Source organism: Balaenoptera acutorostrata, chromosome X, assembly GCF_949987535.1.
Source record: "Balaenoptera acutorostrata chromosome X, mBalAcu1.1, whole genome shotgun sequence".
Classification (NCBI taxonomy): domain Eukaryota; kingdom Metazoa; phylum Chordata; class Mammalia; order Artiodactyla; family Balaenopteridae; genus Balaenoptera; species Balaenoptera acutorostrata.
This window is the reverse complement of record NC_080085.1, coordinates 62428039-62445585: the sequence shown is the minus strand read 5'-3', so window position 1 is coordinate 62445585 and position 17547 is coordinate 62428039. Positions and strand designations below refer to the sequence as shown.

Genomic DNA, 17547 nt, shown 5'->3' with positions numbered 1-17547 from the left:
ACTCCGATAACTGGACTCTTTCCTGTTTCCTCATCATGGAGCCCGTGCTTTGTGCTTCTGTCCATATACTGAGTCCCCGTCTGGTCCCCCTTTGCCTAAGCTCCTGCTCTGATGCTCGGCCTGGTGCCCCACTTCACTTCTTGATGAGATTGTTTGGTACAAGGAATTCTGTGAAGGGTTAACTGTCTGTGACTCCAGGCAGAGCTGTGAGAAAGCAGACGGAGCCACAATAGGCCGTGGGGTTGCTAGGAGACGAGGGGCCTCTCACTCTGCACCTGGTCCTCCCTTCCCCGCCCGCCTCTCTTCCACTTCACCCAAAGATGTCAGTGAATTGGAGGTGGTGAGGCCCCGGACTGGGTTCACTACGTGGGTATCTGAACTTAGTCTCCAGTTTCCATTCTAAGCATTCTGCTTAGAGGTAGCAGTTTTTCTTCTGGTATAAGAAGGAAAGGCAATTATAATAGGAATTTAGGAAATTGGTCCAGACCTGTGGATCACAGTAAATAAATCTTCAGTTGTTCGTGAAGCCACAAACACATCATCATCATCTTCCGCAATCCATTCGGCTGTTTTATCACTGATTACACTTTTTTCTTCGGTGCTTGGTTCCATCGAGCTCCCTGGGCATAAGAACCAGAAGGAATGACTTTGACCGCAATTGTTAGGACAAAGCACATTCTCATATGTATTTCATGTGATGTTCAAAGCAACTCTGGGAGGGCAGCAGGGCAGAGACTTGCTGTCTCCATTTTGCAGAGGAACAAAATGTTCCTAAGGTTAGTGATTTGGCCAACGAAACGTGGAGAGAGTGATGAAGATCAGCCTGGGTCCCTGTTCTCTCGTGCCTTTTCCATTACAACAGGTTGCCTGAGCATTCTCTCGTTTTAAATGCATCATTTTTAAAGCTCAAGGAGCTGAGAGCAATCTAAAGCAATGACTCAACCAGTGGGTGGGAGTGGGACCTATCTGAATCTCAGAGGCAGCCTGTGGAGTTTGAGGAAGCAGATTCTAAAATTACCTGTGGCTTTGATTTGTTTGCTTGTTTTAGTCACAATGATTTAACTTACGTTGAAAGTCCAAATCAGCTTAAGGAAGGCCATAAGATTTTGATGTTTGGTGTTAAGGGTTTCAAAAAGGATGAGAAACATGGATGAACCTAGAGGACATTATGCTAAGTGAAATAAGCCAGTCACCAAAAGACAAATACTGTATGATTCCACTTATATGAGGTCCCTAGAGGAGTCAAATTCATAGAGACAGAAAGTAGAAGAGTGGTTGCCAGGGGCTGGGGGGGAGAGGGTGACGGGGAGTTATTGTTGACTGGGTACAGACTTCAGTTTTGCAAGATGAAGAAAGTTCTGGAGATGGATGGTGGTGATAGTTGCACAACATTGTGAATGTGCTTAACACCTACTGAACTGTACACTTAAAAATGGTTAAGATAGTAAATTTTACGTTATATGTATTTTACCACAATTAAAACAAAGAGAGACAAGAAAAACCCCCAAAAGGATGAGAAACATTTTCTAGCCTGGTCTTACGGTTCCAGGAAGAGCAAGGCTCAAACCATCCAAGAAAATTAGCCCCCTTTCCTCTAGAAAACACTAAGAGAAGCTGCTGCTGGTAACATATTCCACTGCTTGAAGCCTTCCAGCCTGCCATGGCGCTTGAACTCAGGCTGGGAGGGTACTGAGTCCCGCGCATGAAACTAAATTCAGTGTGGCTGGTGAAAAGTGCTGTACGGTGACGTGGAGAGACAGTGCCTAGGGCAGGAGATGCCTGCCTGAGGAGGAAGATAAGCTCCTAAGGTCCTAGGGTGCTAAGACCTAGTTTGATTTCATTAGCTCAGCACTGGCGGTTTCAGAGTAGTCTGGCCCAAACTGGGCCTTGGAGATCCGCCCCGGGTCGGTCCCGATCCCAAGGGCAGTGAGACGGATTTAGAGTAACTCAAACCCTCAAGAGGTGTACCCTACTGATTTGGTCGCCCTGGGATCAGGATCATTATCTGGGGGCATTTGCTTCTGCCTCTGTCACTCTGTCCTCACCCTCACCTCTCCTGGGATTGAAAGGAAAAGCCAGCAGACACTTTACTAACCCAGAGGGCTTGCCTCCCTTTCACTGTCAGCCTGTGGCGTGGAGGTTGTCCTTGTACCAGTCGATGGCAGGTGGTCGCTGGTTGGGAGACACTTGGCATCTTCCTCCAGGGTGATGATGGGGCTGAGAGGCAGCCTTGGTTCAGCCGTGTAGGCCTCCATTTGAGTTGTAGGTGAGGTGAGAGGCAGGTACAGCACGCTGGGCTTTTTTGGTACAGGAGGTGGAATCTTGCCTTTCTTTTTCTCAGCTTCTTCTTGGCTCTGGAGGCTAATTCTTTCAGGTAGGGCTCTCCCCTTGGGGCCCTCATCCTCCGTACTTCCCTGGGGAGGTTGCTGTGTTCCTGAGAAGAAAGCACCAGAGGAACTGGAAAAAGGCGTGAAAACAAGAGATGAGGGTGCTGTTGACTCCCCCAGGGTTCTGCCCTCAGGGAAGCTGGAGGACTTTGGTTTCCGCACCACCGTGTATATATCTTGAGGGAGTGGCCTCATATGTTGAATTGAGGTCTTGGGGGTCATAGCCAAGGTAGGCGAAGTTAGTGGGTACTCCTCGGGGACAGACGGTGGCTTGTGGACCAAGCTTGGAGGCCTTCGGGCCAGTGGGGGCTTCTCGGCTATGGGAGGTTTTGCCTTTCTCTCTGGCAAGGTGAAGACTTCGGCTCCTGACTCCTCAGCATAGTCAGGGCTCTCAATGTCATCTTCCGGTTCAGACTTGCTGACTGACCTCAGGCGAACAGAACGTAAGTCAGACTGAGTAACCATGGGCATGATTGGCTGGTTGGGGCTAGTTTTCTGGGCCAGCTTGGCCCCAAAATTTGTATCCGAGTGATGCCGGCTCACCTTGGTTTTGTTTCGGATGGAGATACTCATCCCAGACAGATCCAGGTTGGTTGAAGAGGTCAACGGTAGGTCAAACGATAGCCGTGACTTGGACATTTTCTCCACTGGTGATGTTGGGGGTAGTGATGACTTCCTCTCAGGTACCACTGGACGCACCCGGACACTGCTGCTTGGAGGGGGCAAGTGGCCCAGGGTCAAGGACATGGAGACAGTGGGTGTTGGTGTCTCTGACTGGCTGGAGTATCCACTGGAGGGTGACATCAGCCCAGTGGGCCTTCCTGGGGAGGATACCTCCCTGGCCTCCACCTCGATGGAAAGCTGGGAAGGCGTTGTGGCTCTGGAGGTGGAAGGGGAGGCGAGAGACTCTGAGCTGCCCTGAACTTGGGTGCACTCGATGACTGTGGTGCCAGTGGCAGTGCTGGAGCTGGACAAGGACTGGTAGGTGTCACCAGACTTCCAGTCAGTAAGATACCAGTGGTGGGCGAATTGTGTACCTTCTGGGTCTTTGAAGGTTGGCACAGCTGGGTGACCCTGAGTATCTGGGTGGGATGAGTGATGTCCTTGGTGTTCCAAGGAGAGGCAAAGGCTCCTGGGCCTCTGGTCCTTGGGTAGCGCTGACCCACCTTCTGGCAAGAGGACTGGTTCATCTTTGACCAGCGAGACACTGCGAGTCGGAGGGGAAGGCTTCTTCTTGGCCTTCTTGAGTGAGATGCTCTTGGACCTCTGCCTTCTTTGCTGGGCCTCCTGTTGGGCGCTAAGGGAGGCAATGTTGTCGGCACTGTTACTGCCCTCAGAACTTGTACTGGCATAAGGCAGGGCACAGGCTTCACTGGCCTTCTGCTCCTCGTCGTAGTCCACATCCGTGGTGCCTGTGTCTGTGGGTACAGACAGTGACCGCTCCCGGAACCTGCTGGCCCCACCTGGGCCTGTCTCCAGCCTTGAGGTATCACCAGTCAGGAGGCCAATCTTGGAGGGTCGTTCTGATACGTGCCTTCGTTGAGTAGAATGCTCAGAGTAGCCAGCGGACCCACTGCATCCTGCTGGGGTATCACGAGTGACAAAGAAGGTGGCAGCCTCCTTAGGAACCAGAGGTGGCAATGTGTGCAGAGAGATCCAAGAATTCCCAGAGGAAGGACTTTTTCCATTTTCATTGTCTTGACTGCTCTGAGCAGTGGCACTTGGAGTCACATAGGTAAAAGCATCTCCCTTCCAGGAAGGGGAGAACGTTGATTCTGTTGGTCCATTGCAAGAACTGGGGACGCTGTACACCATCCCCATGCTCTCCATGCCAGGGACTTTTGTGCCACCACGTGCCTGGAGAGGTTCTTCTGGATCACTAGAAGGATTTCTCAGTACTGGCGAGGTGAGATTTGATAACTGAGCTTCCTGACCAATGGCAACTCTTCCATGAACACCTCCTGGAACTGAATGGCTGGGCTTGATGTCTGAGGTGGTAGAGCGGGCCACACTGCCTGTGGGGCTGTTGCTGTGACCTGGGGGAGGTAAACACAGAATGTTAGTGGTGCAGCCAGGGATCCCCCAGCAGCAGCTGTCACTAAAGAGACGGGAGCACCAAATTTTTGCCAAGAAGCATTTGCCAACAGCTTGGTCAGAATTCCTTGGTTCTTCCTTTCCATAGATGAGGATACTGGGGGCGTTGGGTCCTTGCCCATCACCACACAGTGAGTCACAGGGTGCCCTTGAATTGTCCAGATGGCTGCCAAAGACTTTCCAGCTTTGAATATGCCTTTCAGAGCTGAAGTGGCACGTGGGACTACCATGGGTTTTTTCCAGGCTTTCACCCCAGGCTCATGAAACCACCACAGACCTCAGCGTTCACCTCCTCTGAGATGAGAGCAGAGGCTTTCGAACTGATAAAGGACAGCAGTGTGAACTTCAGCTCCAGCAGTGCATTGGGAGTATGCCACAGCTGGAAAGTTCAGAGTCTGGTTGCATTTTTGACACCTGTCACTTTTTAACTTGGCAATACGAAAAAGTGAGAATAACCTATAGATGTGCGGAAACCATTCAGATGTTGAAAATCCCCAAAGATTCTCTCATATACACAACAGTTATTATATCATGATGATGTTATATCATGATGATGATGATGATGATGACAACGATGATGACTACTCTTATGATAATTTATAATGACAGCCACCATTTGCTGAACACATACTATGTACCAGGCACATGGTAGGAAAATTACATACAATAACTCTGATCCTCAGGAACATTCCACCGGGTTGGAATCATCATCCCCAATTTACAGATGAAGAAGCTGAGGCTCAGAGAGGTTAGGGAACTTGGCTAAGGCCTCACAGTCAGTAAGTGGAGAAGCCAGAATTTGTATCCATATCTCTCTGGTCTGTGCTCTTTGGATGGCCTTCATTTAATGGCAGTCATGGTTTTGTGAAGATGACACTTTTAGCGATGATTCCCCCTCTTTATCTATCTGCCTAAATTCGAGATACATAGTTATACTCCACTTATAATGGGAAACAATAACATAACGAATTTATTAGCCTGGGAGACCTGCTCTCCATATTCGGTTGCTACCCTTGACAAAAGGTCCTTGGTTATCCTTAATTACTATATTGGCTTCTTCAGGACATCCAAAGTCCCTCCTCCCCCCCAATCATTCCTGTTCCCTGTCACAGCAATACCACTTGGGTTGCAGAAATGGTGAGAGTGAGCAAGGGGAAGGGTTTGGGGGATCAGCTATGGTGGGGTCACCTTGGTCTCGCTGGGAATAGTTAGAGAATCCAATAATGGTCCGCCTCCGCCTCAGGGTGGACTTGGGGTTCACGGCTGTCTCTGTGTTAAACAACGAGTGTCGCAAACTTGCATGTTTATCAAACTGCTGCCCTGTAGCCAAAATAAAGACACTTGGGTGCATCCTGGTTTCTGTTTACAGTATGGTAGAAACTGGCCTGAGGTTGAGAGAAGGGATGATGGCAGTAGCGATGAGCATGAATAGCATCCAGGCAGGCGACCCTTCTTCCCCATCCCTCCCAACTTGGCCCCGGGCACCCGCAGCTCCAAAGCACGCATGCTGGCTTTCAGAGGTCCACCCGGGGTCACCTGTGAGTCTTAGGTGGCCAAGAGCCATGGTTTTCAACCCTGGCTACATATCGAAATAAACTGGGCAGCTTTTCAAACTCTAATAACTAGACCCCACCTCAGAACACTTAATACTCTGGGAATAGGGCCCAAGTAGAAGCATTTTCTCAAACTCCCCAGGTGATTGATTGTTCAGATGTACAGCCCGGGGCGAGAACCACTGGAGTGGAGAGACATGTTGAGACTAGATATTGCTTGATTGCAATCTTTTCTCAGAGAAAAGCCTTTATTCAGGCTGATGAAGACAGTGTCTCCAAGAAGCTGCGCCATCCCTCCCCACCATCCAGGAAGCAGTCTGATAGTCTGCCCTCCAGCCACCTGATCACATTTGATCAAAGTTCGCCCCTGCGTGGTGATTGAGATCTATTTTTCTCAAAGCACCCGCTCAGTCTTTGCTCCTATGGAATTGCTAGGGCAGGGGCAGGGCGGGGGCAGTGGGGTGAGGTTTGCTGCTCCCCTGCACTGTCTCTCATTCAGCGGCTGGCTAACCAAACCCTCCCCTCTCAGCCCCATGGCCACATAGGTACCCCCCTCCACAGAAGGTGGCTCTGTGGGCAAAACACAGGGCCAGCCTCATTGAGAGTAAGGTAGAAGTTCAAAAACAAAGCACCCACCATCACTTTGGGAGTTTCTCCTCTCAGCCCTCACACCTCTTAGTACACCTCCCTAGGCTCTGGGCTCTATTTCCTGTCTCTGATTTCCTGAGATGACACCAGTGGCACTGATGACCCCATATCCAGGGAGTGTCACCGCCTGTGGCCAGAGCTGTCCTCATCATCTTCATCAACTTTTTCCAGCACACCACGGGCTGGCACTGGCTCACAGGGTGCCTCTGGTCCCCTTGGGTTAGGAGGTCTTGATTTCGTCAGGCCGTTGGCCCTATCTCCTTCTGAAATGGCTGACCCTCTTCCTCTCTCCCACTTACAGCCGGTGAAGTGTGGAGAATGAATTAATAATGGGCATGGTACAGGGTGCCACATGTCCCCAGAGACACAGCCAGCTGAGCTGCGTACATTATTTTCCCCATCTCAAGGTAGTACTGGATCCCTCTTTGGTCTCACACAAGTGGAAGAGGCCCACCTCACTAGGAGACTGAGTGATGACTCAAAGTGCCACAGGGCCCTTGGTCTGTACTCTGGGTCTGATCCTCCCATTTACCGCCAGCACTCTGAACCCCACACTTCCCCTGCAACTCCTATCTGTGTGCTCCAAACCCGGCTTCTGGCACAAGAAGTCTTCTTTCCCCAAACCAAACATAACTCATACACTCTAAGTTTCCACAGATGCTCCAAAGAGCACATGAATTCATAAGGTTTTAGAGTTTTCTGTTAAGAGAGTTTCCTTTGCCATCAAATGGTCTCAGTTAGTGTGGCAGGGCCAGTAGAGAGTGAAGAAAGAGCATGCCTCCGTTCCCCGGCGAGAGCCACAACCTTGACAGTGCAGAGTGAGCCAGTAGCAAAGAAAGTCTCGCTCCCTCCCCCAGCACCCAGTGCATTTGGAGAGGATGATCTGTAGTTGGCATGGAGGGAAGCGAACAGAGGCGATGCTAAACAACTCTACCGGAGACATTGATGGGCACGATGTCAGAGTGCGTGGGACAAGGCTGAAGCCATCGCTTCTCCTCTAGGACGGGCAGAGGGAAGGGGCTATTCCAGGCAGCTTGCTTGTCGGCTGTGGTAGGCAGATTCAGGGAGGCCTCAGGGGCCCTCACACCTTGCATGGTAGTCTCATCCTCGCTCAGCTGCCGTTTTGTGGGCTGTTGGGAAAGAAGGTGATGGGAAGGGTGTGCTCCCGGCTGGAGACGAGCCGTGCCCACAGAATGGCTGTCTAGGCAGGGTGGTTGGAGGCTTCATCTGGGAGGCAGGAAAGTGTGGACAGGCTGCCAGGCCGGACGCCTGCCGTGCAGGTCCATCTCGGCAGGGCCTCAGGATGGCTCTGCTGGTGAGCAGAGATGAGCAGCAGCTTCCAGTGGGTAAAGTAAGCAGTTCCAGGTCCCCCGTCAATGGGTGCGGGGCGAGCTCTGCATGCTGGCTCTCCCAGGTGGGGGAGGAGGCAACTCACCATCAGTACAAACTCCAGACGCCTGGCAGACTGGGGCCTTGGGCTGGGAGTGGGCTCAGGGGCTTCATCAGCAGAGCGGAAGGTCTGCCCCAGAAGTCTGGCCTCCGAGTACTGTTCCTCATATTCTTCTGAAAAACAGCACAGTGGATACACACTCTAGGGAGCCATGGCCAAGCGGTGGGCCAGGGAAGGACCATGAGCTGGGGGCTCCTGCTCTAGCTGCCAGGTCTGACTCTCATTGTTTCTTTAGGATAGTTCCCGGCGTCTGAGCCATTTGGGAATGGAAAAATGCCTACTTCCTATGAGGAGAAAAGAGAGTCAATGGATTTGAGTTGTGCTGGTTCGGGGACCAGGCCTTTGTCTCCATGGCCCCCACCTTAAGTGCTCAACTCAGGGAAGAGGCTCAGGAGGCAGACGCCTTTTGCTACTCTGCTGCAAGATTCTCTCTTTGAAGCCCTGCAGCTCTTCAGGTTTTCTGCAACCCTACCAGGGACATGACCTGTGTGAAGCACAAAGAAATTTGCATTGGAAGTCCAACGTGGAATGCTCCCTTGGATGCTGAGAACTCTTACCTGAGCCTCTGAGGGCTCGGTTCCCTGCACCTTAGTCCCACTGTGGGGGGGATATCAGGTCCAGGGGGGCTAAGGGGAAGGAGAGGGAAGGTGGAGGTAGTGGCGGAGGAGGAAGGAGAAGTTCGGGGGCATCGTTGGGGAATAAGAAGGATGCAGAAGATTTGAATGGGTTTCATTTAAGTGATGAATTCAACGAGTGAAGGAAGTGAGACTAAAGAACAGTCAGGACTCTGCACATTTGAACAGAGATTTGAAGAATCATAGAAACTTGGGGTCAGGAGGGGCCTTGAGGGTTCTCTGGTCCAACATCCCATTCTGGGCTCCGGCTTCCTCAGCATCCCTTCCAGGTATTTCTTCAGCCTCCATACACACCTGCCTGCAGAGAAGGGGAGAAGCCTTCCTCCCAAGGTGGCTCATTCCATCCAAGGACAATTGGGGCTTTCAGGCATGTCAGGAAAGTTCTTCCTTATCTTGAGGTGAAATTGGCCTCCCCCTAGGTTTCCACCCACATGTCCTCATTCTGCCCATGGTGGCAACACAGAGCACACTGACTCTTTCTTTCTGCATAGCAGCTCCTCTCTTATCTGAACACAACGCTCGTGGTGCCCCTTAGAATCTTGCTTCTCTAAGCTTGCCACTGCCCTGGCAGGGAGGTGGGGTCATGGCCGTTGTTCGGTTGGGTGGCCCCGCTGCAGTTTTCTATTCTCCGTAAAAGTTACCCTTTGTTGGTATGGATAAATGACAGCTAATAAGACCTCTTTTCACTTTTAATGTTCACTCAGCAAATGTCCTCTTGGGGATCCAGCCCTGTGCCAGGTGCTTCTGGAAACCGGAGAGTAGTGAGAGACGTGATCCTTTACATTCAGAAGCCCAGTCTGGTTAGGTGGACAAAATATACACCTGGGACTAGTAGATGAATGAGTAAATGAATGAACAAATGAAAGAAAAATCAGTTTGGAACTCTACAAGTCCTCTTGAGCTGGATGGTACAAAGGGCCTCGTGTGAGTGCTTAGGGAGGGAATGACGCAAAGTGCAGAACTAGTGTTAAAGGTCTTTTCGGATGCAGCAAGAATAGAACTTGGACGAAAGTGTAAGGATTGGAGTGGGGAAGAGGGAGTAAGGGCTTTTAGGCTTGGAAAAGAGGCCCGAATGGGACAGTGAGTGCCTGGAGGGTGTAAGGAGCTTGTGACTAGCACTGGGGTTTTATTTGTATTATTTTCTCGAGATCTAACTTACCTACAGTAAAGTGCACAAATCTTAAGTGTGCAGCTCAGTGAATTCTGACATATGCATGTTCCTTGTAACTGCCATCCAGATATTTGTAGCACCTCAGTAGTCTCTCTCATAGCACTGAGTTTTAATCCTATTGCCACTTACACTGGATAAATCCCTCTGGTCAATGTGTATGTTCTTCACATTGTAAGGTCCTATCAGGGACCACAATTGTTTTTTTCTTTTACATTAATTTTAATATTGTGTCTAGATCAGCCTATGTTCCAAAGGACACAGACCGGGAGTTGATGTTGTATCTTATCTGGGTCTTTCCAGCTGCAAGATACCCTTGCTAATCAGTTTATGGACACCCTATTTTTAATTCTCACAAAATCATGCCATGTGGGGTAGTGGAATCCCCATTTTAAAGATGACTGACTAATCTGAAGCTCAGAGAGGTTGGGTAATCTGCATAATGTCACACAGCTAGTTAGGTGTGGGATTCAAATTAGATTCTGGCTCTGTCTGATTTCAAAGTCTCGGTTTTCTCATTCTGCCTGGTGCGGGCAATCTGACTGCTCAGGCATTATGGCTGGGCTGTTTCTCTGGGTTGTGTGGACCCAGCTTTGTGTACAAGGTGCTCATCAGTATACTTCAGAGACACGGGGTTGGGAACTGGGGATGAGGTGAGCTCTGAGTGCTGTGTATTGGGCTTAATTTGGTGAGGCAGGAGCGACCCAGGAGATATGTGGACAAGGTTATTGCAAGAGCAGAGTGAGTGAAGCCCAGAGTGGGAGACCCTGCAGATGCCTCCTTTGTCTTTGGGCGCCGGGATTCCAAAGACTTGGGTGATGTGGCAAGAGAAGGCCTGAGGGTATGTGGGCCCACATTGCGGGAGTCTCTCATCCAGCGCTCTTTGTAAATGACTTGACCCATGGCCCTGCCTTGGCCTCTGTCCCTTTTCCCCCAGAGACTACTGAACTGAAAAAAACGAGGGAGGGGGGCCAGAGGGTGTAAACAGCCGTAGAATTAGGGCTTTTGGAGTCAGTAGTCTGGAAGGTGAAAGATGTAAAGTGTGTGTTTTGTTTCTCAGTAGGTTTTCTACTATTCTCTCTCTTTCTCTCGCGAGTCCCTGTCCTCTTTCTTCGTCGCCTCCCTCCAGACGCTATGCATCTGGCCAGTGGGCTCCGGCCGCAGCCCCCCTCCCTCTCAGTACCTTGCAACAGGCTCTGGAGATTGAGCTGCGCCTCGCGAAGCAGCTCCTCTACACTCGGGGGCCTGCCCGAGGAGAGGAACACGTTCACTGGCTGTCGCCATGACGACCTCGAGTGGGCAGTCGCTGTCGCATTTTCCCGACCCGAGTTAGCTGCAGCTAGGGAAGGAGAGAGGCAGTGAGAGGCGCCGCCGGCGAGGGGGGGGGGGCCGGGGGCGGCGCGCGGCGGCCAGTGGGCGCCCGCGGTTCCCCAAGACCCGCCCCGGCCCGGGGTAGGGGGGGGTGGTGGCGCGGGCCACGCTTAAAAGGCGGGGACGCGCCAGACGCAAGATTTTTCCTCGACAGATCGTGCCGCAGTCCATTCTCTGCCTCACCACCAGCCTCCGCCCGCCAGATCTTCGCCTCGCTGCCTCGCCGCCCGCCTCCTCCGCACGGCGCCTCCCGGCTCCCGCCGCCGCCCGCCCTTTGCGCTCCCCGGGACGAGGTAACGCGCCCTGGGCCGAGCCGCCGGGCCCTCGCCCCGGTGGGTGTGGCTCGGCCTCCCGCGCGCCCCGCCGCCGTCCCCGGCTCCTCTAGCGGCCCCCAGCTCCCCATCCCACCCCCCGCCCGCAGCCCCAGGCCCCCAGGCTAGTCCTGATGTCCGAGGCGGCCGGGAATCTCAATAGCCTCCGCATGGCGAACGTGGCCCTGCGAGAAGAATTAAATGCCCTTCGCGGGGAGAATGCCAATCTGGGCCTTCAGCTCGGCAGAGCCCTAGCCGAGGTCAATTCCTTGCGGGGCAATGTCTCGAGCTACATGCGCTGGCCGGTGCCCGTGGTGCCCGTCCTTTCCGAGGAGAACTTTGAGTTCCCGCTCAGTGAGATCGACGCCGTTCCTGAGGGAGAACTGCCCTTCCTGTGCTGGCCACCCCCGCGCGCCGAGCCCGAGTACGCCCCAGACGAACTGTTGATTAGCGTGATCCAGGATTGCGGCACCTCCGGCGGGCCCGTCGACCCACCCCCGCTGCCCAGCCCGCCCCCGCCGGCGCTGCCCCCGCCCTCGGCCAAGGAGCTGCCCCCGCAGCCTCCTCTGCCGCCGCTGGAGCGGCCCGAGATAGAACCCTTCTCGGGCGACCCAGTCTACCTGGCTGAATTCCTGATGCAGCTAGAGACTTTCATAGCCGACCATGAGGATCATTTCCCCGGGGGCGCTGAGCGGGTGTCCTTTCTGATCTCCTTTTTCGCTGGTGAAGCCAAGGACTGGGCCGTCTCAGTCACCCAGGAAGGAAGCCCCCTGCATGCCAACTTCCCGCGCTTCCTGGATGAAATCCGTAAGGAATTCTGTGGCCCCATCCCCCCAAGCGTGGCAAAAAAAGCCATCCGCAAGCTCAAGCAGGGAGACTGTACCCTGGGCAGCTATGCAGATGCTTTTCAGTTCCTGGCTCAATTCTTGTCTTGGGATGACTGCCGCCTTCAAAACCAATTCCTCAAAGGCCTGTCAGAATTCTTCCGCAAGGAGCTCTTATGGTCAACTGAAATGGCCGACCTGGATGAGCTGATTCTCGAGTGCGTGGAGATAGAAAGAAAAGTGCGTGTCCCCAAGCCAATCCCACTCCCTGGGGTTCGCAATATCTTCTTCCCTTTTGCAGCAGACCGTAATCTCGAAGGTGAAGAGGGAGAAGAGTGCCACAGTGGGGATGCAGATGAAGAGGCATGCAGGCGCAGGCTCCAGGACAAGGACCAGCGGAGGCGCGTGAGAGCTATTCAGCAAGAGACCAGGGGGGAGGAGGGGGAGAAGAGGGGGAAGTGGGAGGAAGAGATGAGGAAGAAGGAGCTGAAACAAAAAGGGGAGGAGGACGAGGAGGAGGAAGAAGAAGAGGAGGAGGAAGAAGAGGAGGAGGAAGCAGAGGAGGAAGAGGAGGAGGGGATGAGGAAGAAGAGGAAGAAGGAGGAGGAAGATCAGAATAAGGATGAGAAAGACGATGAACAGGAGGGTGGCCGCCAGGAACCGGAGCAGGAGCTCGAGCAGGAGCCAGAACAGGAGCAAGAGACAGAGGATGAGACCCAAGATGATGACCTGGATGAGCTGATGGAGGTAGAGCCCACCTACGCCAATGCTTCATCCCAGACTTCTGGCTACTATCATGAAAATTTCCTAGATGTGTCACCTCCCATCATACAGCCCAGCAGACGGAGGAACCAGAATCGAGTCCCACTTCTGGAGGGCCTTCCAGGTACCAATTCACCATTCTACAGTTCGCCGCCACTGATTCGCCGGGCAGGTCGCCTGGGGCAACGCCAAATACGACGCCGTCCCCCGGTGCTATTCCGCCTCACTCCGAGGCAGGGGGGCCACCGGGCTGCGCGGGGCCGCATTCGCGTGTGAGAGCTGGGGCGAGCTGCCCCCCCCACCAGAACACACCCTTCCACTGCGTCCCCTGCCCCTGCTTTTGCTGCCACACCTGCCCCATTGACCGACCAGTACTTAAGGGAGTTCCAAACCTGCAGAACCCGAAGAAGACCTGGAGAACTCCAGACCATCCTGCGACCGTGACCGGGGAGTGACACCCGGGAAAGGAGGGCTCAGCAATAGCTGCCCTCTTGGTGTGCACTCTGCTCAGTCCTGCCGCGAGCTAGAGAGCAGGTGTCTGGGCCTGTTCCTGTAAATGAACTGGTCACCCTCTTGTATTTCCCCTCTAGTTGTTCCCAGCCCTCACCTCTCCTGCGTCTATTCACGCTGTGTTCTATGGTTTAATCCTCTGACTAGCTAACCAGGACTTCACCCAATGCCTCACTGCTCTGCCCCAGTGAGTGAAAGGACAGGCTCCACTGAACTCTTAAAGCCACTGAGGCCACTTACTAGGTATAATCAGTGGAGAGCAAATGCTATCAAGAAACGTGCCTGGAAGCCTACACTTGCTTCAGGTCACCCCTCCAGCAGGAGGGCCCCGAAGAACCCCCTCCATCTAGCCCAGTGAGAGTATGCAAAACCACGTGTCCAATGGACCACCCAGCTGAGACCTGACCTTGACTGACTGAGCAAGCTGGTTCCACCTTCCCACAGACTACAGGCTCAGGGCCTCAGGGCTCTCCAGATCTGGGACCCTCTCCTCTTACTACATTACCCTCCTGGGCATCCCCAGTGGACAGAGCCCAATGTTCCATGCCCTACCCTTTTCCTTGACGTTGCCTAGAGGGTAGGCAGTTGGGTGGGGGAGCAGGAGGAGGAGAAAGCAGCAGCAACAACTCAGTTTGACCTTGTAAGGAGTGACTCTTTCCTTAGGGACGGTGGTCTCCTCCCCTGGCCAGGCCTTGGACTGCAGTCTCCAGCCAAAGGTCTTGGCAGAAGATTTGCCATCCTTGGGGTTCCAGAGGTGACCTAATTGGCCTTTCCTTCCCAGACTGCCAGAGAGAGAGGCCCAAGGCCTGCTCTTCAACTCCAACTTAAAGGACTCCTTATTTCTGAGAGTAGAGAGGAAGGTCCTCTCTACAGAGACTTCACCCACTGCAGCCTTGCAGTCGGGATGACCTTGTGTATCTCACATTCGGGGCAAGCCATGGCGTGGCGCTGGGCATCGAGTAGGCAGTGAGGCCTAAGCGGTTGACTGCCTCCTAGTAACTCCTGGGGCTTCTGGGTCCTAACCTAGGGGCCCTCATAGAGACCTGCTGCTTGCCTTGGGTCCAGAAAACACTGCTTCTGCAGTGAAAAATACACACTATGTCACTCTGGCCACAGAATGCCAGTCAGATCCACTGCTGGCCTGAACTGCCCTCCACACTGGGCTTCCTGCACAGGGCCTGGCAGCCGGGCAAGTGCAGCCAAAGTGTCTGTGGCCAAAGGGAGGAAAACATAGTAAATTAAGCCTCTGTTCCTCACCGGAGTCTGATAGATAACCTCAGCCCAGCCTTAGGATTTTGAGCCCAGAGGCAAGAGGAAGGAGCCGGAGGAAGAGGAGTCATGGAGAAGCCCAGTCCTCCGGCTGGTGTCTGGTGAGGTCTCTCTGTTCATCAGTGGGAGGTAAGAAGCCCTTTTATTGCTCACACATTTCTCAGCCTGGGGATCGCTGGAGCCAAAGTCCTGTAACCTGTTGCTATCTTTTAAAAAGGCTACCCCCCTCCTCCAAAGAGAAAAGTAATACATAATCATTAGAGAAAAATTGGCAAATAGAGAAAACGCTAAGGACCCAAAAGCCCCAAACGTTCAGAATCCCACCACACAGACGCAAGCACTGTTAACACTTTCTAGTGTGTTCTCACTGCGTCTTTTCAAAGCCAAGATCATCCTGCGAGCTCTCGATCAGCACGATTTAAAATGGCTGCCACCTATGAAGTCACACAGACTGAATCATTTATTTAAGCATTCTCCTAATGTGTTGGACATGTCAATTGCCTGGTTTCCCCCATCCCCACCAGGGCAGGAGTAAATAACCCTATAAAGAAAAGTTTGTCTGTTTTTCAGCTATTTCCTCAGGAGAGAGTTCCAGAAGGGGAACCGCTGTTCTTCAAGGCCGTGGACCCTGTTTGCTGATGGTCGACACGCTAGCCCTGCTGCCCACGTGCCTGCCGGAGAAGTGCCAAGGACAGGTGCCTTGCACCCCCATCTCCAGGGAGCCCTCAGCACAGGCCCTGCCTGTTCCCATGGTGCTTCTCATCCTGAGCCCATGTAGCCTCAGCCGGGGAAAGAGCAGATGAGCAGTGAGCTGGTTTCTGGCCCTCTGGTGGCAAGGGGGCTTGGGCTCCCTTTGACCCACTTCCCCCCTTTTCCCAGATCTTCAATATTGTGATGTAACAGCCACAAGGGCTGTAAGAGGAACTATGGGCTTTGGGCACTTTCTTGGGTTGAAAGAGGGGTGGGTGGGGATGGGGGGATGCATGCAGGGGTATGAAGGCAGCCCACGGATTCCCAGAGACCCGGGAAGAAATCGTTTGAAACCAATGTGTTATTGTATATTGTTGCATTACTGTGTTGTGAAGATGAGAAATTGTTCTGTATGCTAAAGCTTTCTCCTCAATAAAAAAGATATAGGGTGTGTAAAGACTGTGTCTCTCTGGGTTACTGAGCAAGCACAGAAGCCCACCTAGGAGGCATTAGGTACTTACCAGGCACTTCGCCTGGATCAGCCCTAGCCTGAAGCCTTGAAGTCCTTCAATGAGGAAACTAAGGGCCCTAGCCTACCGAGTTTGTGGATGGCAGAAGTTGTCAGGAGGGAAGTGGAGGCACTAGGTATCTTGAAAAACAGCATTAATTCTCCACTAATATAAAGATATAAAGGTATGAGTGGTCTAGCCCTACCCTACCATCCTATAACAGTGCAGCCCCCCTGGCCCCCAAACACACCCCCCCCACACACACCCACACACAGGACTTTGGAGGGAGGGAGGGGGCCCACGTTGGGGAAGGGGGAGGGCCCTTCCACTTCTTGGCACTAGATGGTGCTATGGGACACCAGTGAGAAAGCTGGTGAAGATTTTTAAATACATCCCTAGAGCAGTCCATGCAGACACCCTCCAGCAAGATTTCACTGCTCCTCACAGATTGTGGGGGCAGAAGAAACTGAATCCCATTCTGGGATTTGCTCAAGTTTCCCAGCCATGAGTTGAAATTTCTTCCCCTGGGACAGTGGGTGAGAACGTTTATGGAGCCCCCTACCAGGTATAAGTGCCGTTCCAGGCACTACACATCCGTTATCTCACTTCATCTCACCCCCATCTTACAGATGAGGAAACTGAGGCCTAGAGAGAAGTCACTGGCCCAAAGTTTACAGCTGCTAAGTGGCTCTATCACAGCACCGCAGCTGCCCATTCGTCAGCTCCAGGGGTGCTTCGCCCCTCTCTGCCTCCCCTCCAGTGGCCCTCCTGTTTCCCGGGTCTGCCCTGTCCTGCCCACCTGTCCTCTTGCCCTGCCACCGTACAGGCGTGCGGTGAGAAACAAAGCCAGGCATCAGAGTTGCACTTGCTTTGCCTCTTTATGGGGGAGGGAGGAAGGGAGGGAGGGAGGAAACCAGCTTGTTCCTGACTGTGTGCCAGACACTTTCACCACATTTCATTCCCATACTCAGTGAGGCAGGTAATGGTGTCTTCTTTTAGAGCTGAGGGACCTGAATTTCAGAGATATTAGGTTGCATGGGGGCCTTGGGTTTTTGTGACTCCCAGACCTGTACTCTCTCCACTCTGATACCCCGTGCCCTTTCCCAGGAAAGCCCCCTGACGACCTCAAGCCTCAACCTGACTGGATTCTGGGTCTTTGCCAAAGCAACCAGGTATGCATCAGGTGCCCTCTCTCTGGAGGCTCCAGAACCAGTCAATTCTGCCCTGCAGGGAAGGGCCCGCAGAGCAAGCCAGGCCAGTGGCAGCGCTGAGTTTACGGCGATGAGTATGCATGAGTGTGTGGCTGACTGCCCCTTCTGGGGAGGGACAGGGCTGTGGGGCCGTGAGCAGCATCAGTGAGCACTAG

General features: G+C 53.0%; 2 protein-coding genes across 4 annotated transcripts in view; one reads left to right on the top strand and one right to left on the bottom strand.

Annotated features, from left to right (window-relative positions):
* LOC103005106 (NHS-like protein 2) overlaps window positions 1–17547 on the bottom strand; it is an 82897-nt gene that overhangs the window by 9763 nt on the left and 55587 nt on the right. For 2 of the 3 annotated variants that reach the window (XR_009006634.1, XM_057538008.1), the window contains exons 2-7: window positions 11119–11274; window positions 8118–8245; window positions 7617–7812; window positions 5670–5801; window positions 2096–4423; window positions 488–620 (exon numbers count right to left, since the gene is read on the bottom strand). Coding sequence is in view for 2 of the 3 variants with exons in the window: in XM_057538008.1 (XP_057393991.1) it covers window positions 488–620; window positions 2096–4423; window positions 5670–5801; window positions 7617–7812; window positions 8118–8245; window positions 11119–11274 (3073 nt within the window). In the remaining variant the exon portion in view is untranslated. Of the gene's footprint in view, window positions 1–487; window positions 621–2090; window positions 4424–5669; window positions 5802–7616; window positions 7813–8117; window positions 8246–11118; window positions 11275–17547 lie in introns of those variants that run through there. The other variant, XM_057538009.1, reaches the window with a different exon arrangement.
* RTL5 (retrotransposon Gag like 5) lies at window positions 11379–15946 on the top strand. Its single transcript, XM_007185469.2, has 2 exons — window positions 11379–15111; window positions 15553–15946. Exon 1 carries the CDS (start codon window positions 11752–11754, stop codon window positions 13477–13479), a length of 1728 nt encoding a protein of 575 aa, XP_007185531.2. The 5' UTR covers window positions 11379–11751; the 3' UTR covers window positions 13480–15111; window positions 15553–15946.